General features: G+C 44.2%; 1 protein-coding gene across 5 annotated transcripts in view; it reads left to right on the top strand.

The window, feature by feature from the left end:
- MARCHF8 (membrane associated ring-CH-type finger 8) overlaps positions 1–22,027 on the top strand; it is a 355,638-nt gene that overhangs the window by 293,144 nt on the left and 40,467 nt on the right. For all 5 annotated transcript variants that reach the window (XR_011024469.1, XM_068257609.1, XM_068257612.1 and 2 more), the window contains one exon: positions 10,403–10,453. Coding sequence is in view for 4 of the 5 variants with exons in the window: in XM_068257609.1 (XP_068113710.1) it covers positions 10,403–10,453 (51 nt within the window). In the remaining variant the exon portion in view is untranslated. The remainder of the gene's footprint in view (positions 1–10,402; positions 10,454–22,027) is intronic.

Below are 22,027 nucleotides of genomic sequence, written 5' to 3'. Positions count from 1 at the left end.
GTGTTCCTTTTTTTCTTTCTATGTCTGTAAGAGTTAAACATCAGGTATGCAAGTTTCTGTCTGGGTTGGGACCGGATCGGACTATTACATAGCCCTCACTGATAAGTAATTACAGCCATAAACACTTTGCTGTCAGTAAATGGCTTCTGAGAGCAGGAAAGTGATAAAAAGGGGCAATAAGTCATAGATTTGAGCTCAGGCATACTTCAATGAAGGTGTCCTTCAATTCATAAAGCATTATGGCATGCGGTAATGATGAAAACAGCTGACTTTCCCGAGCACTTAGCAAAGTGTCATTTCATAAAGGCTGTTACCACATTAAAAACTGAAATTACCGAGCAGTGAGGTAAATTACTGACTTGGCTGTTATTACCTCCAACTTGTCAGTAAATTATCAGCAAATGTCAGTTTATAAAGCCTTCAACAAGTGGTAAGCCAGACGATAATTACTGACACCTCTGGTGAGGTCTAAACAATGCGATGTCTCCATCTGTGCAGGGAACCGAAGTCTCTGTGAGTCTGTGCAGGGAACCGACTTCTCTGTGAGTCTGTGCAGGGAACCGACGTCTCTGTGAGTCTGTGCAGGGAACCGAAGTCTCTGTGAGTCTGTGCAGGGAACCGAAGTCTCTGTGAGTCTGTGCAGGGAACCGAAGTCTCTGTGAGTCTGTGCAGGGAACCGAAGTCTCTGTGAGTCTGTGCAGGGAACCGAAGTCTCTGTGAGTCTGTGCAGGGAACCGGAGTCTCTGTGAGTCTGTGCAGGGAACCGGAGTCTCTGTGAGCCTGTGCAGGGAACCGAAGTCTCTGTGAGCCTGTGCAGGGAACCGGAGTCTCTGTGAGCCTGTGCAGGGAACCGAAGTCTCTGTGAGCCTGTGCAGGGAACCGAAGTCTCTGTGAGCCTGTGCAGGGAACCGAAGTCTCTGTGAGCCTGTGCAGGGAACCGAAGTCTCTGTGAGCCTGTGCAGGGAACCGAAGTCTCTGTGAGCCTGTGCAGGGAACCGAAGTCTCTGTGAGCCTGTGCAGGGAACCGAAGTCTCTGTGAGCCTGTGCAGGGAACCGAAGTCTCTGTGAGCCTGTGCAGGGAACCGAAGTCTCTGTGAGCCTGTGCAGGGAACCGAAGTCTCTGTGAGCCTGTGCAGGGAACCGAAGTCTCGGTGAGCCTGTGCAGGGAACCGAAGTCTCGGTGAGCCTGTGCAGGGAACCGAAGTCTCGGTGAGCCTGTGCAGGGAACCGAAGTCTCGGTGAGCCTGTGCAGGGAACCGAAGTCTCGGTGAGCCTGTGCAGGGAACCGAAGTCTCGGTGAGCCTGTGCAGGGAACCGAAGTCTCGGTGAGCCTGTGCAGGGAACCGAAGTCTCGGTGAGCCTGTGCAGGGAACCGAAGTCTCGGTGAGCCTGTGCAGGGAACCGAAGTCTCGGTGAGCCTGTGCAGGGAACCGAAGTCTCGGTGAGCCTGTGCAGGGAACCGAAGTCTCGGTGAGCCTGTGCAGGGAACCGAAGTCTCGGTGAGCCTGTGCAGGGAACCGAAGTCTCGGTGAGCCTGTGCAGGGAACCGAAGTCTCGGTGAGCCTGTGCAGGGAACCGAAGTCTCGGTGAGCCTGTGCAGGGAACCGAAGTCTCGGTGAGCCTGTGCAGGGAACCGAAGTCTCGGTGAGCCTGTGCAGGGAACCGAAGTCTCGGTGAGCCTGTGCAGGGAACCGAAGTCTCGGTGAGCCTGTGCAGGGAACCGAAGTCTCTGTGAGCCTGTGCAGGGAACCGAAGTCTCTGTGAGCCTGTGCAGGGAACCGAAGTCTCTGTGAGCCTGTGCAGGGAACCGAAGTCTCTGTGAGCCTGTGCAGGGAACCGAAGTCTCTGTGAGCCTGTGCAGGGAACCGAAGTCTCTGTGTAAGCCTGTGCAGGGAACCGAAGTCTGTGTAAGCCTGTGCAGGGAACCGAAGTCTGTGTAAGTCTGTGCAGGGAACCGAAGTCTCTGTGAGTCTGTGCAGGAAACCGTAATTACAGCTTGTAACAAAAGAGAGATATCGCCACACTTTTGCTGTACCGCTCAATGGGCTGCGGTAATTTACTGAACTTCAAAGGCAGCTGTGAAAATCTTTATGAATTAACACACAAAGGTCTAAAATGCCGAATGCGGTATTTTCCCTCCCAGATTTTTTTATTTTTTTTTATGAATTAAGGCCAATGAAACAGTAAAAACTTAAACACTAGATTTAAATATAAAATAAAACTGTGGGACATCTAAAAAAAAAGTCATTTTTAGGAGAAGGATAGATACAATTGTTTTTCTCATCAGTTTATTTTTACCTCGGATGTCCTTTAAGCCTTTCCTGTAAAGAGGCCTAACTCCTCACTGGTCACAGGCCTGGAACCCACTAGAGCACTTTTTTTGAGGGTTTAGGGAGCGCTTTAAATCGCTAGCGATTTCCGTAAACGCTCTGGAAATGTAAATAAATGTAACAAATTCCACAGTAGTGATTGCGATTAGCAAAATCTCAATCACAGGACAGGCAGCATTTTGGGAGCGTTTGCACTTCAATGTAAAGTAGTGAAGTGCCTACAAATCGCTCATCACACATAGCAATTTGTGTGCAATTTTAAATGACTGCAAACTGTAAAAAAAAAAATTATAATAATTGAAAAGGACGAGTCAGAATTAAAATCGCTAATCACAAATCGCTATCAGAATCACTGGCAAAAAGCTCAAAGCGGACCCAAACCAAACATTTTTTAATTAAAAATATTTAGTTGCACCACTCTGACACATACAAAGATAAATAAACACTCCTTCAAACCTATGATCATTTCAGTGCATGCTTTTCACCCTTCTCTTTTCATAGCTAGGGTTATACAGGTGGCAGCCATTAGCAATTCCTCCTTTGCTGGACACCATCTACTCCACCAGTCTGCCGGATTCTGTCCTGGCAATATCAAAAGGAAGGGAGGGGTTCCTCCAATAAATGTAAAATATTTTATATTTGTCATCATGCAGCTGAAAAAAAGGCTGCTATTTATTATCATCATTTAGAAAATAGATTGTATTTCTGAAATCTTGTATTTTTAATTTGGGTCCACTTTAAACTTTTTAAAATTGCAACCAAAATCGCCGGAAAACACTCATGAAATCGCTTACAAAACGATACTCAATAATGCTAGCGATTTGCGATTTGTAGTGGGTTCCATACCTTATGGTGCCCATACACGGTACAATGAAAACCTTCAATTTCCCGAATGATTGAATCGAAAAGAATATTTTTTTAATGAAGAAAAAAATTATTATCCTGTTTTTTCAATAAAAATCCAATTGACCATGTTGGAAAAATCTTTATATTCGATCTAACGAAATAAACAAAATTATCTAATCGAAAAAAATGAAAAAAATTGCACCATGTATAGGTACCATTAGTAGTAATGAGGACCTCTGTGTGCTCTACTGGTAATTATGAACAAATTCTTCCCCTCCATCTGAGCTTACACTTCTGTTACATAACAGCCACTCCCTTGCAGAACTGTGTGTTTAAAGAGGAGCTGTCAGCCATACTATCTCAGGGGAAAAAAAAACAAATGTATAAGTAAATACTTGCACTACTTACATAACATATGTATTGCACAGTCCACGTTATGATTCCTGTGAATTTTATAAAGGAAAAGTAGAGAATCCTATTCTAGACAGTTTCCATATTTACTGTGGCTATATTGAAGCCAGTCGTGATGTAATATCCGCCCTTAGTCTCCTCTGCCTGATTTGCCCGCACTTCACTATAGAAAGTGCATTGATTCAGCCTGAGAAATATTGGCCAATCAGAGAGGAACAGGAGGTGTGGGACGGGAAAACAGGAGGGAAAGAGGCTTCAGCCAATCAGGCTGCATTAATTAAGTCTGAGGGGAAGTAGAGAAGCAAAAAAAAAAAAACCCAGCATGCCCTGTAACTTCTCTTTTGTGTACCAAATTTTCTGTGTACCAAATAAGTCATGTAAACTGGGGAATGATAATTTATCAACAAGAAAAGTAATAGTGATTTTAAATTTTGGATTGCCCGATTAGCATCCTTATCAATTGTTTACCAGATAAAAATAAAGAACTGATTTTTTATTTTATGCCCGACAGTTACCCTTTAAACTACGCACTGGGGCCTGGCATAAGCAGTGCAGAGACTGCCACCGTAAGAAGTAACATCAGTGCAGCTGCATTATGGAGCAACATGATGCATTTGTATTGTTTGTTGCCAGGTAACCGTGACGCACATGCAGCTGCACTAAAAGCGCATTGTGATAAATTTTTATGCTTTGTTGCCAGGTGACTCTGCGACACACATGGTGTTACAAATGCTGCCATTCGCCTGCACTAATCTAAACCTGGAAGGCATTCAGTGGCCAGCAGGGTGACCTGCCTAAGAAGTGTGCGTTCAGCCTCCCATGTGAAAGAGCCTAATTAAGCAACAAATATGAATTTACTTGTAGGTGAAATATATTGTGTACATGAAGCCTACTGTGGACAAATAAATGGTATAAGTACAGTGTAAGCTCATCTCCACCCTTAAAGGACCACTGTCGTGAAAAATTGTAAAATTAAAAAAAATATATACATATAAACACATACAAATAAAAATTCTATTTCTTCCAGAGTAACATGAGCCATAAATCACTTGTTTCCTATATTTCTGTCACTCACAGTAGTTAGTAGAAATCTGACGGAACTGACGTTTTTTTAACTAGTCCATCCCTTCATAGAGGTTTCTCTGTATTTTATTTAATCTTTCTAAAAAGCACTCCCTAAAACGGATCTATATAAAGATGTGGGCCGCTCCCCCGCTTGTTTGCGCACTATTTTCGGAGTTGGACGGAGCAACTGCAGTTCACCAAGCGCTTTTGAAAATAAAGAAAACCCAGCGATGAGATGGGCTAGTCCAAAATCTGTCAGATTTCTACTACCTACTATAACTGACATCAACATAGGAAGGAAGTAATTTATAGCACATTTTGGGATAAATGTACTTTTTATTTTTGTGTTAATGACCACAATGATTGAAATCTACGCCCTGTTTTGGTGGCTACCTGGCTGCAGGGCGTAGATTTCAATCAACTGCCGCTCCTGACGATCTCGCCGCGGTTTCCCCACCGCAGCTCACTGGCTCTGCCTGTCTCTATGACAGCAGAGCCCTATGAGCAGGTTAGGAGCCGATTTCATTGGCTCCTGACCCTATCAATGTAATAATCTTCCATTGGCTTACATTGATAGGCTCCTGACCGCCTCACAGGAACTCTGCCGTCATAGAGACGGCAGAGTGGGTGGCCCAGGTTCCCGACGTATGGCGATTGCAGCAGCTATGTGCGGTGGTTCGTCGGGATTCCGCTGTTTTTGGTACCAGCGGTCTCTGGTCTTAAGGGGGCTGAGACCGCTGGTACTTAACCTCCTTAGCGGTAACCCCGTGCTGGACACTGGGTAAGCCGCCGGAGGGTGCCGCTCAGGCCTTGCTGGGCCGATTTGCATAATTTTTTTTTTTCAAACACGCAGCTAGCACTTTGCTAGCTGCGTGTTTGGTCCGATCGTCGCCGCTACCCGCCGCTAAACAGGCCCCCCCCCCCCCGCATACCGCTTGCGCAGCCTGGCCAATCGCCGCCAGGCTGCACTATGGGGTGGATCGGGACTCCGTGTGACGTCATGACGTCGGTGACGTCACTCCGGTCGTCGCCATGGCGACGGGGGAAGCCCTCAAGGAAATCCTGTTCAGAACGGGATTTCCTTATGGGCAAGAGGCGACGGGGGGACGCCGCAGGGAGGGGGGAAGCATGTAGCTAGCGCTAGGCTAGCTACATGCTAAAAAAAAAAAGGGTTAAAAAAAAACCCTGGTGGCCGCGCAGCCGCAGCAATCATACCGCCTGGGGGGTTAAAGAGGAACTCCAGTGAAAATAATGTAATTAAAAAAGTGCTTCATTTTTACAATAATTATGTATAAATGATTTGGTCAGTGTTAGCCCATTGTAAAATCTTATAAATCCCTGATTTACATTCTGACATTTATTACATGGTGACATTTTTACTGTTGGCAGATGATGTAGCTGCTGCATGCTTTTTTGGCAGTTGGAAGCAGCTGTAAACGGCTATTTCCACAATGCAGCAAGGTTCATAGACAGGAAACTGCCAAGAGTACGTACTTTTCTTGTGGGAGGGGTTTCACCACAATATCAGTCATACAGCGCCCCCTGATGGTCTGTTTGTGAAAAGGAATAGATTTCTCATGTAAAAGGGGGGTATCAGCTACTGATTGGGATAAAGTTCAATTCTTGGTCAGAGTTTCTCTTTAAGTGGTTAAAAAAAAATCAAAGGCACCAGATTCTTATTTAATACAATTTATTAGATGTTACAAACAGCATTTCATCCACTGACAATAGTAAGCAGACTGTAGCTGTGATCTTTTGATTCAATCACTTACATATTGTCTTGAATATTCAGTGTTTGTCATTGCACTTGGTGTGAAAAGCCACCTACTGTAGCATAATAGTGGTAGTTAATCACGGCTCTCATAAATTTATCACGGCTACATTTCTAGTTAATGTGATTTCTGACTCTTGCATTAAAGGAAACATTAGTGGTGAACCAATGTATGCTCTTTTCTTCCTTGACAATAAATTATAGCTATGTGGTAAACCACATGAAACAAATGCTAAGGATAATAAACAATTGCTCTCATGCGCAAATAGAAAGTTTTCCAATATAGGCGTTCACTGCATTGGAAGGGCAGAATGACAAACATGAATCAACTTTCTGACAACTCTTCACCAAATTTCCGCTATAGGAAGTTCCTATTACTAAAGAGGAAGCAGTCTCTTAACCGTGTCAAAAACATGCAGGGCTGTGGAGTCTGAGTCAAGGTGTTGGAGCAATTTTTGCGTACCTGGAGTCAGAATCGGTGGTTTCATAAACTGAGTCAGTTTGAGTCAGATGATTTTTCTACTGATCCACAGCCCTACATGACCCAAAATACCAGTATACATGGGCTTAAAGTGGACCTTGAACTCTTGCACAGGACAGAAGGCAAACATATAGAAGAAGGAAAACAGAGAGAAATGCACCTTGTATGTATTTAGAGGGTTTAGCCTGTCTAATACTTCCTTATCTGTGACTAAGCACAAGTTGTAAGTTGATCCTTCAGTTGTGTCAGGTGACTGCCACAGCAGAGCAGTAATTGGTAAACACAGGATGTTAATATGTCAGCTTCCATGAAAGCAGGAAGTAGACATGATACAGATTTATTGCATGATATTGATCAGCTGTAACAAAGAAATGTTTAAAAGTCTTTAAAGGTTATTATGCTGTTACTTATCTTTTAGAGCAGAGAGGAAGTTGTGAGTTCAGGTGTGCTGTAATGATCGGAGATCTGGGTTAGTAGCAGCCCACTGGGCACGTTATTTTCTGCCTGTTGAAAATTGGTTGGGAAGTAGAAATCTGTGTACTACCAAAACAATCATTTGAGCCTTTCCCTTTTTTGTTCGATGCAATACTGAACTATAATGGGGTTAGTTCCAAATATTGGGGGCATCTAGTTTGGCTGAAAGCTCTCAGTCTGGGCCTGCTTTTCACTGGGACAGAGCGCAGCTCTAACGGTGACTTGACTGCTGCTTGCATTGCAATTTAGGGACTTTGCGCACAGATTGCTATTTTAGTGGGAGGGAGCAGAGGGCATAATAGTGGCCTTTAAGCAGGACTCCAGACCAAAGCTTCAGCAGACGGCAGTTTTGTATAAAGTAAACCAGCAAGACAGCTTTTTTTGTTTTTCCTGCCCATCAAGTCTGACGCAAGTGACACATTTCCAGGGTCAAAGCTTTTGCAGATTATCCCTAGCCTATCCTGATTGGCAGAAAACTCTGATGCTCTCCTCTGGCATTCAGTTAGTCCAGATGTCCCCAATGTAACAGTTGTCTCCCTGCTTAACCCAAGCTAATAAGTAATGCAGAAACATGGAAATGTCGGGGGCAGTCTGTACGCCATAGAGAGTACTACTTACGGTATACGTTTACAAAAAAATGCAGTTTGAGCTTGCTTTCTGTTTTGGAATGTCCTAGCTTTCTGCAGATTTGGAAAGATAATAAATAACCTCATAGAGTCTGATTACAGCAATTTAATGAAAGAGGATCTCTCTTTTAAAGCCACGGTGAAAGTCCCTGGAAATAAATTGTCAAGTATCGGGTGAATAAAATCTGGGCAGTTTTTTGTTCTGAGCCTTTTATTTGTCCCAGCATGTTGGAAAAATGCCTGCTCTTTTGTGCATAAAAGATTGGAAATAAGTTGCCTTTAGATGTAGCTCATTAGAGTAGGGCTCGGTGGTCACCACACAGGTTATTTGCATAGTAAGGGAAAAAGTTTGCATCAGTTACATGGAAACTGAGAACCAGCCTGTGGCAGAAGCAGGAAATCTGGGGGCCTGTAGCGGGAAAATGTGGGTGCCGCCATAGGTTTCCATTAAATTTATTGGCAAGGAAGGGAAATTTGGGAGCCTGCGGTGCCCCATGAATATTGGGATTCGGAGTCCCAATATTCCGGAGTTGCAGACGGCACCTAAATTCTCCTTGCTAGTGGGGTTGTGTTTGACCGTTAGGAAGGGGGTTTGGGCAGGGGGTGGGGATGGTCAGGGTTAGATGTCAGGAAGGATGTTTGAGTGAGGCTAGGATGGTTGGGGTTGGGCATCAGGAAGGGATTTTGTGCAGGGGGGGCGGTAGGAATAGCAGGTAGGGTGTTTGGGGGTGTGTGGGAGGATTAGTAAGGATAACAGTGGCCTCGACTGGCAGTCAGACTAGATAATCTGGCAGTCTGGTTCTCTCTGACACATTGGGTAGGGTTTGAGGGCCATCCTACAACCGCTAGATTTTTGGCAGGGAAGTCCCCAACTGGCTGCCTTGGCCATATGAACCATCAGTAGTGTGTATGAGGCTTAAAGGCTTGTACACACATGCAAGTTTTCCACACAACTATCATCCTAACTTGATCTGTTGGGTATGTGACAAATGACCAGATACGTGACTGAGTTGAACCGTTTGATAGGGCAAACCACCTGTTATCAAACAACTGTTGGGCTGATATTGTGCAGTTGGCCAAGTGTGTACAAGTCGTTTGAACGACTTGTACTTGTTTTGAATGCGGCCATATCGCGCAGTCTGTCCATTTGCGTGTGCAGTTGGTAGGTGCGCAGAAAATAAGTTTCCGCATACCAATAACATTAAAATGCATGCGTTTCCAGAAAAAATGCAACATGCTGCACTTTTAAAACCACAAAGCAGTGAATGCATGTGTGTTCATTGCATGCTTGTGTAAAAATGCATACAGTCCACAAACTAATTCAATATACTGATTCAATATACTTACTAGGAGCTAATTTTTCATGTTATTTACATAATAAAGATTTTGTACCTTGTAAGTGAAAAAGCACTTAAAATTGAGTAAAAAGAAAAGTGGCCTTAATTTAAATAATCAAAACACAAATGCTTTGGCTAACGGCGGTGATTAGCAACAGGCAAGTTGCTTTAATGTACTACCAAAGCATTTTCTGTTTGGAAAGGAGATGGGTTACCTTACATCGTTTTTGAAGCTTATAGCTGTGTGACCAATTTATAAATGTTTCCCATGAGTTCCTCTAGAGGTGTCCTCCTCCTCACTTGTGCGGGAAGTAAAAATCCCCTTAACTGGAGAACACAGACAGCAGTGGAAACCAAGCAGAAATGGAATTCCTTGCTCACTAACAAAATAAGTTTTCCATTATAGTCTTTCTGTAAATGACCCCGACAGCCACTTTTAGTGAACACCATCTGGTGTGTGTACAAGGCTTAATTCTGCCCTAGGCCAAACCCTACCCTTTGTAATTCCCCCAGCAGCACCCCTACATTAATCCCGCTATTACGCTTTCCGACATCAGCGTAGTATGAAATGTCATTTACTGCCTCTAAAAGAAACGCTAATCAAGAATTTGTGCTGTAAATTTCTGCTGTGCAAGCTGAGAAAAAAATCTCACTATTTATCAATGTCAAGTTAGGTTTTTTATTGGTGTCTATACCCAAAAGGAGATTTCCTGTTCAAGAGTCTAACATAGTTCTAATGCTGGGAATACACCGCACGTTTTTACCCCCGATAGACGGGTTCGATACATTATTTCCTACATGTCCAATATTCCTTCCGATCGTTTTTTGGCTCGATTTCTCAGAAAAGTGAATGGGAAAAGATAAGAAAAGCGAGCGGAAGATAAGCGAATTGAGCGCAGAATCGAGCGGAAACAGTATCGTGTGTACCCAGCATTATACTTGCTCTCTGTCCACAATGATAGTTTTGTTTTGTCACTTGCTGATGCTATTATCTGTGTTTTAGTCACTTGCTTATGTTATTATCTGTGTTTTCTGATTTTCGAATGACTTTTGTGTTTCAGAATGAGAAGACTCTGGGGCGTTCAGTCAGTCGGTCCAGTAATATTTCTAAGGTAAGCCTAACCTCACAATCTACTGCTAGTGACTGTTTCAGCAATGAGCTGGGCTACTCATTTTACCTTTTTACTTTTAGTTTGTATGTTCTCCCCGTGTCTGCGGGATCCCAAAAACATACAGATATGCTAATGACTACGATGGACATATGACTACGATAGGGATTAGACTGTGAGCACCTCTGAGACACAGTTAAGTGACAAGACTATATACTCTGTACGGCGCTGCGGAAGATGTCTGTGCTATATAAATACTAATTAGTTATTATTAAACTTTATTTGTGAAGCACTAATCTATTATGCAATGTCAATGAATGTGTATGTTGGTTAATTTCCAGTTATGTTTTTTGGGTATTTATTATTTATTTTGGCTTTTTATAAGAAACCAAAAGCACTCAGAGGAACCTCCCACAAAATATTTTTTTTTGTAGGGAAGATTGATTATATTGTATTTAAAAAAAAAAAAACAGTTCTCTATTCGAGCATAAGAAGATCCTTTAACCCAACAAAAAACAATTATATGGCAAGTGAGTATTCCGTAGTATATGTAATATTCAAAATTTAAATAGTCCAGAATATTGCTTATATACTTTGCCCCATCACTCACAGAATAAGTGATTGTGTGCAGAAATCAGTTTTAATAAAATAGATCTGGTCTCCCTTTTTTTTTTTCTTTTTTTTTTTTTAGAGAGAGAACTATTAATACTGTAGAACATTTTTTTCCATAGGTGCTTGTCAGTTCTGTGGATATAAACTGAAATATGTTCCCATTTTTAATTGAGGGGGTGTGAAGTTCATTGTTCAATAGTCAGCTCAGCTTCTTGCCTACACATTTTTGAAAGTGGTGCAATGGCAGAAAAATACCTACGTCGCTCTCCGTGGCTAAAATCTAATGGCCTGTTCTGAAATATAATTGTGTTCCTTAAGCTCCATCTACACGATACTTTGTGCGATTCTATTACGATTCTATTTACGATCCGATTAAATCCGACAAGTCCGATAAGGATTCGATTCAATTCAATTTGCCATTGCAAAACAATGGCAAATCGAATTGAATCGAATCCTGATCGGGCATGTTGGATTAACCACTTGCCGACCGCCCACGGCACAGAGGCGGCCGGCAAGTGGATCCCGCAAGGACCGCCGCATGTACAATTGGCAGCGGTCCTTGTACGGGCATGGGCAGAGCGATCGCGTCATTCGTGACGCGATCAGCCACCGGCGCATGGCTCCGCCCCCCTCGCGCTGTAACCCGCCGGCCGTTTGGAAGCGCTGGCGTGTTACTAGGACCCAGATCGCCGCATACAAAGTGTATAATACAGGCTGCCTCCTGCCCTGGTGGTCCCAGTGTCCGAGGGACCACCAGGGCAGGCTGCAGCCACCGTAGTCTGCACCCAAGCACAATGATTTCCCCCCCTCCGCCCCCTGATGCCCACAGCACCCCTCAGACCCCCCCTGCCCACCCCCCCAGACCACCCCCCCAGACCACTGTTTGCACCCAATCACCCATCAATCACTCCCTGTCACTATCTGTAAACGCTATTTTTTTTTTATTCCCTAAACTGCCCCCTGCTCCCTCCTGATCCCCCCCATCCCCCCCTGTGTACTGTATGCATCTATACCCCTGATCACCTGTCAATCACCCATCAATCACCCCCTGTCACTGCCACCCATCAATCACCCCCTGTCACTGCCACCCATCAATCAGCCCCTAACATGCCCCTTGCGGGCAATCTAATCACCCACCCACACCAATAGATCGCCCGCAGATCCGACATCAGATCACCTCCCAAGTGCATTGTTTACATCTGTTCTCTACCCTAAACACCCACTAATTACCCATCAATCACCCCCTATCACCACCTGTCACTGTTACCCATCAGATCAGACCCTAATCTGCCCCTTGCGGGCACCCAATCACCCGCCTACACGCTCAGATTGCCCTCAGACCCCCCCCTTATCAATTCGCCAGTGCATTATTTACATCTGTTCTTCCATGTAATAACCCACTGATCACCTGTCAATCACCTGTCAATCAATGCGGGCAATCTGATCACCCACACCAATAGATCGCCCGCAGATCCGACATCAGATCACCTCCCAAATGCATTGTTTACATCTGTTCTCTACCCTAAACACCGACTAATTACCCATCAATCACCCCTTGTCACTGCTACCCATCAGATTAGACCCCTATCTGCCCCTAGGGCACTCAATCACCCGCCCACACCCTCAGAACGCCCTCAGGCCCCAGCCCTGATCACCTCGCCAGTGCATTGCTTGCATCTATTCCCCCTCTAATCACACCTTAAGATACCCATCAATCACCTCCTGTCACCCCCTAGCACACCTACCCATCAGATCAGGCCCTAATTTGCCCCGTGTGGGCTCCTGATCACTCGGCCAAATCCTCAGATCCCCTTCAGACCCCCTTCCGATCACCTCCCCAGTGCATTGATTGCATCTATTTTCCCCTCTAACCACCCCCTGAGACACCCATCAATCACCTCCTGTCACCCCCCTAGCACTCCTATCCATCAGATCAGGCCCAATACAACCTGTAATCTAAAAGGCCACCCTGCTTATGACCGGTTCCACAAAATTCGCCCCCTCATAGACCACCTGTCATCAACATTTTCAGATGCTTATACCCCTGAACAGTCATTTTGAGACATTTGGTTTCCAGACTACTCACGGTTTTTGGCCTGTAAAATGTCAGGGCGGTATAGGAACCCCACAAGTGACCCCATTTTAGAAAAAAGACACCCCAAGGTATTCTGTTAGGTGTATGACGAGTTCATAGATTTTATTTTTTGTCAAAAGTTAGCGGAAATTGATTTTTATTGTTTTTTTCACGAAGTGTCATTTTTCACTATCTTGTGACAAAAAATAAAATCTTCTATGAACTCGCCATACACCTAACGGAATACCTTGGGGTGTCGTCTTTCTAAAATGCGGTCACTTGTGGGGTTCCTATACTGCCCTGGCATTTTAGGGGCCCTAAACCGTGAGGAATAGTCTAGAAAACAAATGCCTCAAAATGACCTGTGAATAGGACGTTGGGCCCCTTAGCGCACCTAGGCTGCAAAAAAGTGTCACATGTGGTATCGCCGTACTCAGGAGAAGTAGTATAATGTGTTTTGGGGTGTATTTTTACACATACCCATGCTGGGTGGGAGAAATATCTCTATAAATGACAATTGTTTTCTAGAAAGAAGACACCCCAAGGTATTCCGTTAGGAGTATGGTGAGTTCATAAAATATTTTATTTTTTATCACAAATTAGCGGAAAATGACACTTAGCGGAAATTGATTTTAATTGTTTTTTTTTCACAAACTTGTGACAAAAAATAAAATCTTCTATGAACTCGCCATACTCCTAACGGAATACCTTGGGGTGTCTTCTTTCTAAAATGGGGTCATTAGTGGGGTTCCTATACTGCCCTGGCATTTTAGGGGCCCTAAACCGTGAGGAGTAGTCTTGAAACAAAAATGACCTGTGAAATCCTAAAGGTACTCATTGGACTTTGGGCCCCTTAGCGCAGTTAGGGTGTAAAAAAGTGCCACACGTGGTATCGCCGTACTCAGGAGAAGTAGTATAATGTGTTTTGTGGTGTATTTTTACACATACCCATGCTGAGTGGGAGAAATAGCTCTGTAAATGGACAATTGTGTGTAAAAAAAAAAATCAAACAATTGTCATTTACAGAGATATTTCTCCCATCCAGCATGGGTATGTGTAAAAATACACCCCAAAACACATTATACTACTTCTCCTGAGTACGGCAATACCACATGTGTGGCACTTTTTTGCAGCCTAACTGCACTAAGGGGCCCAAAGTCCAATGAGCACCTTTAGGCTTTACAGGGGTGCTTACAAATAAGCACCCACCCAAAATGCCAGGACAGTAAACACACCCCACAAATGACCCCATTTTGGAAAGTAGACACTTCAAGGTATTCAGAGAGGGGCATGGTGAGTCCGTGGCAGATTTCATTTTTCTTTGTCACAAGTTAGCAGAAATGGAAACTTTTTTTTTTCTTGTCACAAACTGTCATTTTCCACTAACTTGTGACAAAAAATATCTTCTATGAACTCACTATGCCTCTCAGTGAATACTTTGGGATGTCTTCTTTTGAAAATGGGGTCATTTGGGGGGTATTTATACTATCCTGGAATTCTAGCACCTCATGAAACATGACAGGTGGTCAGAAAAGTCATAGATGCTACAAAATGGGAAAATCACTTTTTGCACCATAGTTTGTAAACGCTATAACTTTTACCCAAACCAATAAATATAGGCTGAATGTTTTTTTTTTTTTATCAAAAACTCATCAAAAATTTTACTTTATTTGAAAAATGTCAGCACAGAAAGTTAAAAAAAATCATTGTTTTGCCAAAATTCATGTCTTTTTTGATGAATGTAATAAAAAGTAAAAATCGCAGCAGCAATCAAATAGCACCAAAAGAAAGCTTTATTTGTGACAAGAAAAGGAGCCAAAATTCATTTAGGTGGTAGGTTGTATGAGCGAGCAATAAACCGTGAAAGCTGCAGTGGTCTGAATGGAAAAAAAGGGTCTGGTTTAAGGGGGGTAAAGCCCGCGGTCCTCAAGTGGTTAAATCGGATCGTAAATAGAATCGTAATCGAATCGTACAAAGAATCTTATCGTGTAGATGGGGCTATTGAGCCTGCAACTATTCTCTGAAATCTGCTGTTCACAAGTACTCCTTTGTGCTCTCTGACACTACTACTTGCATAGCTTGCGAAAACAGAGTGCATGGGACTGCATAAGGCCACACCCCCACACAGAAACCATTTAACTACAAGCTTAGCTCAACTATAGATGACGCCAATTTATATGGAATACATAGGTCATCATCTGTTATTGACGTTTAAATGTAAATTTAAAGTAAGTCAATTATAAAACATGCGTAAAAGCATTAAAAAATATAATCCAGTAACAAAAAAAAAATCTCAACAAACTTGGGCTAAGTTGAATAAGTTGTACGATGAGGCCCACAGAAGGCTATGGAATGCTGTACAATGGGTTGGAAATAGTGTTGTTTGTGTGGGGCAGGGCTTCCTTCAGGGCATCACAGGGGAGGGACTGCTGCTTGGGACCCGAGTGAATCTGGGGCCCGGCGAACAGTGCCACATATAGGCCCCAGCTGCAGTCTGTGTCTGTCCTTCTGGCTGCCCATTAATGTGATGAAAGGGAGGCTCACCCAGGAGTTACCTTAGTTAAAGAGAGTCTGAAGCGAAAATAAATCTCGCTTCAGAGCTCATATTCAGCAGGGGCATGTGTGCCCCTGCTAAACCGCCGCTATCGCGCCACACAACGGGGGTCCCTTACCCCCCAAATCCCCTCCGTCCTCGCCGGGGATCTCTTCCGCATAGAGGCAGGGCTAACCGCCGCAGCCCTGCCTCACGCGCTTTTTTCAGCGCGTATCTCCGCCTCTCCCCCGCCCCTCTCAGTCTTCCTTCGCTGAGAGGGGCAGAGGAGAGTCGGCGATGCGCCGCTGATAGACGCGCTGTGAGGCAGGGCTGCAGCCGTTAGCCCTGCCTCAACAGCAGCAAAATCTACGACCAAGTTGGTCGTAGATTTTGCAGGGGGGGGTTTGGGGGGTAAGGGACCCCCGTTTAGCCGCGGGATAGCAGCGTTTTAGCAGGGGCACACCTGCCCTGCTTAATATAAGCACTGAAGCGAGATTTATTCTCGCTTCAGTGTCTCTTTAACCTCTTGACGACCAGCTAACGCCGATTGGCGTAAACTGGTCGTCTGCGGGTTACCATGGAAACGGCGGCTCGAGCGGCCTTTCCATGCCAGTTCACGGAGGGTGTCTCCGTGAACAGCCGGAGAGCCGCCGATAGCGGCTCGCCGGCAAAATGTAAACAGGCGGGGAAGAAATCCCCGCTGTTTACATGATACGGCGCTGCTACGCAGCAGCGCCGTTAGTCAGATCGGCGATCCCCGGCCTCTGATTGGCCGGGGATCGCCGGCATATGATAGGCTGAAGCCTATCCCACAATGCGCAGGACGGATATCCGTCCTGCGCAGCCCAGGAAGGGAGAGGGAGGTAAGGGGAGGGAGGGAGCGCACAAAACGCTGTGGAGGGGGGGCTTTGAGGAGCCCCCCCCGCTACCCACTAATGGCCGGCGGCGATCAGACCCCCCCAGCAGGACATCCCCCTAGTGGGGAAAAAAGGGGGGTAGTCTGATCGCACTGCTGATCGGTGCTGCGGGCTGCAGAGCCCACGCAGCACCGATCAGTGAAAATTCCCCTGGTCGGCAAGTGGTTAAGGATTACAGTAAACTTGAGATGAATAGCAGAAAAGTATTTTTACTTACTTGGGGCTCCCTCCAGCCCCCTGTAGTCCCTCAGTTCCCTCAATATCCTTCCAGTCTGATCCGTTAAGCTCCTGTTAGGTTCGCACAATCCAGCTGGGTTGCGTGGCATTGCGCCTGCACTGTTCCACGCCACACACCTTCTCCATTGTGATCCCACAGCTGGGAGCATTCTGTGCAAGCGCAGTTACAGTCTTAAATAGAGACTGAAGCCTAATAAAATCCTTGTTTTTACCTTCTAGTTATGTTCAGCAGTATCAGGAGTCCAGAAACGCCAAACTCCCGCTTCTGTAAGAGTGCTTCCTGTAAGAGGCAGAGCTCAGCGCTGTAGCTCTGCCTCTACTAGAGTCTATCTGTGTTGATCACCGCTTCTCCACATGCAGATTGACTTAAGTAGAGGCAGAGCTACAGTGCTAAGCTCTGCCTCCCCGGGCAGCAAAATCTACGACCTGGAAAGTCTTGGATTTTTGCCACGGGATTTAGGGGGTAAAAAGCCCTTGTTCTGCCGTGGGAATGCAGCGTTTCAGGACTCCTGATATTGCTGAACATAACTAGAAGGTAAAAACAAGGATTTTATTAGACTTCAGTGTCTCTTTAAAGAACTGAGCATATGCCGAACGCTCCCATCCATGGAAGTGCGTGAAAAGTGGACTCACAGACGTTAGTATGTTCAGGCCTTAATATTGTGATTTCCCATGTGGGGGGGCATAGGGCAGTGAGGGGGTCCACTACGTTTGTCCAGTATGGGCCCCAAACATTTCTGATGGCAGCCCTGGGGCAGGGAATAATATGTAGACGTATTACAGGTGGCAGATTTCACATCAGCTTGGCTTTCTTCATTTAGCAATACTAGACCGTATTGTGGGTACAGTTCACACTTTAGCCTTGTCTGTGTCTGGGAAGGGATTTAGTGAGTACATAGGTGCCCCTGGCTTAGGCCTGAAAGATAAATCGAATTTAAGCCAAAATTGCAATCGCCAAGATCACAATTTTGGAATCGTCAAAGTGGCAATCATCGCCATCACTTCATTTCCACATGGGGGAAGTGTGAAGAAGTGGCTTCAAACCTCCCCAAAGTCCCAGCGTGTGCGGCCCGCAATGTTGGACATACCTTCCACACGAGTCCAATGCTGTCCGTCCTCTATAGCCGTCTGCCGGCTCTTGTGCTTGGCAAACCTCCGGGTTCCTGTACGTCACATACAGGAAGTATTCTGTGCATTAGAGCCTGCAGGTGGCGAGGTGGATAGACGGGCATCACTGGACTCGTGCTGGAAACTATGACCAGAACTGATGCAGCTTGGGTGACAGAGGAGGCACAGAGAGCCACAGAGTGGGCACAAAGAGGGCAAGAGAGAGACCCAGAGGATGCAAAGGGGGCACAAAGAGAGACTGGGACAGAGGGGGTGCAAAGCTTGATTTGAAGGAAATCGTGAATCAAATCAAAATTTTGGAAAGAAATCGCTCAATTCAATTTTTTCCTAAAATTGTTCAGGCCTACCCTGGCTGTCTCAGAGAAAACCATATCAACTGAAAATGAAAATCCAAGCTGCACACTGAGTTTTTTTTCCAAGCTCTGTCAGGCAGACAGCTCAGGGGAAATTTCATCTGGTGTTTGTACAAAGCTTTAGTTATCAAAATAACTTCAAAGGTAAGCATTTCTGCTGCTAAATTGTTGCCATTTTCTTTAGTGCTCTCTCAACAATCATATACGGTTATTGTCTTAAGTGATGTCTGTCAACCTTCACTCAGTCCATGCACTAAAATAGCATCCTTCTCTAATTAGAGTTAAAACCATAGATATTTTCTTAGAGGAAATCAATATATAAAATGTAACGCATTAAGTGGCACAAACCACATGGTGAAGCAGATTCTGCAAGACGGCCAGTCACCTGTGGGCAAACATTGCAGGAGACATCCACCGATAGAAGAAGCTTTCTGATGGGACTGCTGGGTTTGTTTATTGTGCCTAAAGAGAAGAGTTGTGACAAATGCAAACTTTTTATTTATTTTATCACATTTTCAGAGATGTGATCCTTGTTTTCTACCAGTGCTTATTGTTTTTTTTTTTTTTTTTTTCAAATAGAAAAGAAATATGGTACCTATCTCCTTTTTAAAGTTGCAAGCTACCCAGTTCTCCATATTCCCCCTGCTTTTCAACTTGCTTATGGAATCCTATCCTTTACTGGGGTCTGTCATTAGCTGTCCATTACTGGGGAAGCTGCATGTCATTTGTGTTGGTCACTGGTGAGCAATCTGTAACCGGAGATCTGTTTTACGGAGAGTCTTTCACTGGGGATTTCTGATGATGTATTTTGGGCAGCATGGTAGTGTAGAGGGTAGCACTCTCGCCTTGCAGCTCTGGGTCCCCGGTTTGAATCCCAGCCAGGGCACTATCTGCACGGGGTTTGTATGCTCTCCTCTTGTCTGTGTGGGCTTTCTCCAGGCACCCCAGATTGCCCCCACATCCCAAAAACATACAGATCAGTTATTGCCCCTAGACCATGATGGACATCGGACTAAAGTAGGAATTAGATTGTGAGCTCCTCTGAGAAACAGTGACATTACAATGTACTCTGTACAGCACTGCAGGCACTATATGAATACTATATAATAATGTTCAGTTGTGGGAGACTGTTAATGGAGTGAAAACCATTTGTTAACAGAGCTATCTGTTACTGGGGTATGTCACAAGATCGGTTCTCTTTTTACCGGGACATACACGCTGCCAAATTATGTTGTTTTGGAAAAAAATGCTTGCCTAATTTTATAATGCTGCCATGTTTTATAGGGATAAGCTGCATAAGGCCTGGTTCACACCGAAGACTATTGCGATGTGCTTGCCGAATGCAGGCGATCAGCAGAGTGTTAGTGCAGGTTTTCTCTGAGGGTGTTCCTACAGCAGCATTGCGGTTTGGCTAAAATCACAAATTTGCTCCATGTGGAATAGGTTGGAGCACTTCAGCTTGAATGAATTTGCAAAAACACACATTGCTTTAAAAGCAGCTCTGCAAATCACATTTCAGTCACAATCTCATCACAATTGCCATTTCACTATCCCTTTAGCCTTCCTCAGTGATTTGCTGTGACCAGAACAAGAAATGTAAAAGTCTGTTTGACCCCACAAACCTGGAGCCTATGGCTCTTGAGCTACGCCACTGGGCTGATTATTTGTTTTGTGCGGTCACAGAGCAGCATGAGGCAAATAAAGCCCTTTTAAAACTTTTCAGGGTTACTTAGTTTGACAGGAACATTTATCTGCACTACCTAGTAAAAGCCGCTGAGGGCGGGAGCCACGGCCGTTGCCATGCAGATGGACATGGGCGTGCACGTGGGTGGGTGCTGCCACTCATTTTAGCACCTATTTTTGAAATGGGCCTAATCGACCAGTGTTTAATATTCAACATAGTGGATTACAGATATGAATACTGTATTCTCTGTGAAATTAAGATTAAGTATATCGTGTACTGGTTAAAGAGACACTGAAGCAACAAAATATTGATATAATGATCTGGTTGTGTAGTACGGATAATTACTAGAACATTGGTAGCAAAGAAAATATTCTCATTTTTATTTTCAGTTAAATAGTGTTTTTTATAACATTGCATCATTCTCTAATATTTGCAGTTTACACAGTACTCCGCATTCTAAATGATTTTACAGAGCAGGCCAATGAACTTTTGAACTGTCCTCTGGAGAGAAAAAGAAAATACAGTGACTGACAGTTGAGATAATAAGCTTCAGAGGATAGAGATCTCCGTGACTTTGAAAGTCGTTGAGCTCTGTGGCTCTTTTGCATAGATAACTGGAGTTTCTGAACTCTTCCTTTACTGGAAACAATATTAGACTTATGTCTCTGCTCCTAATGTTTTATTTCTTAGCTGTACTACACATACAAATCCTATCATAATTTTTTTTTCGCTTCAGTGTCTCTTTAATGGCTCTGCCATTGACATGGGAGACCAGGGTTTGAATCCTGGCTAGAGTCCATACCTGTTCAGTAAGGAGTCCTTACGCAAGACTCCCTAACACTGTAGGGTGGCCTCTTGAGCGCGCCCTATTGGCTGCAGCTCTGAGGAGCTTTGAGTCCGACAGGCATCAAGGGAAAGGCTCTATACAACTGTTAAGATTATTATTCTATTTATCCCAGTATGTAGATGCTGTCTTATTCATGCCTTTATGAATGCCATTACAGTATTTGTAAAGTTTTGTTGCACAGCTATTCAGCACATTTGCCATCCATCAGCAAAAAAACTCCTTATTACGTGCCCATCTGCATACATGACTAAGCAAATATAGAGTTTACTTTTAATGGTACAGTGCAGAATTGTTCAGAATGCAATTAAGTGTGTCCTTGTCCTCTGGGGAGCAATTAAACCTCAGCATCTTGTTAGAGCTCACATACAATAGAGCACCATGGGAATGGTAAGGCGTGGCATTAGAGCTGCACATTTCTTGGCATACAGGATTGTCTATACTGTACAAAGTCTTGCAGTGTAGTCAGGGCAAAATGAGCACTGGGATCGCAAAGCGGCGCCATTTCTGGGTTGCCAACCCTCAGTTCCTTTGACCATAACTGAAGGCAAAGAGAACAGAATGTGAAGGAAATGGAATGCTATTATGAATGATTACCAATTGGGAGAACACAATATTCCAAAGGAAAATGGCCCTCACAGCCCAGACTCCATTGTTTTATAGGCCCAGGAGTGATACTTGGCACAACACTTAATAAATATGCAGAGTTTGGCTCTACAGGAAAAGGAAGTGACATCAGCCATGTAAAACCTGACGCAGCTCTTATAGCGGAATATAACCCTGCATTTCAACTTTGCTCTAAAATATTATTTACAGCATATTATATGCAAAAAGCATTTTTTTTTTACTAGACCAGCATTGGAAGGGTTAAACACAGACGTTTCAAGTTCCGTGGAGAGATATGCAGAAGTTCAGATTGTTACATTCGATGTATCTATTGATAAACAGTTACACACTCTTTGGCAGTCCTCCAAGCTCCTTCTCAGTCAGAGAGATGAGTCATTCAACACTTAGATACATTTCTGTAAACAAAATGTATCTCTTTTCAGCTTCGGATGCGTCTGCAGAAATCTAAAGGAACTTTAAAGCCCTGTGTAACCCTTCCAATGCTGGTCTAGTAAAAAAAAAAATGCTGGTTGCATATAATATACTGTAAATAATGTTTTAGAGCAAAGTTGAAATGCAGGGTTATATT

The sequence above is a fragment of the Hyperolius riggenbachi genome, chromosome 10, assembly GCF_040937935.1.
Source record: "Hyperolius riggenbachi isolate aHypRig1 chromosome 10, aHypRig1.pri, whole genome shotgun sequence".
In the NCBI taxonomy this organism is placed as follows: domain Eukaryota; kingdom Metazoa; phylum Chordata; class Amphibia; order Anura; family Hyperoliidae; genus Hyperolius; species Hyperolius riggenbachi.
This window is presented reverse-complemented; position numbering and strand designations above follow the sequence as displayed.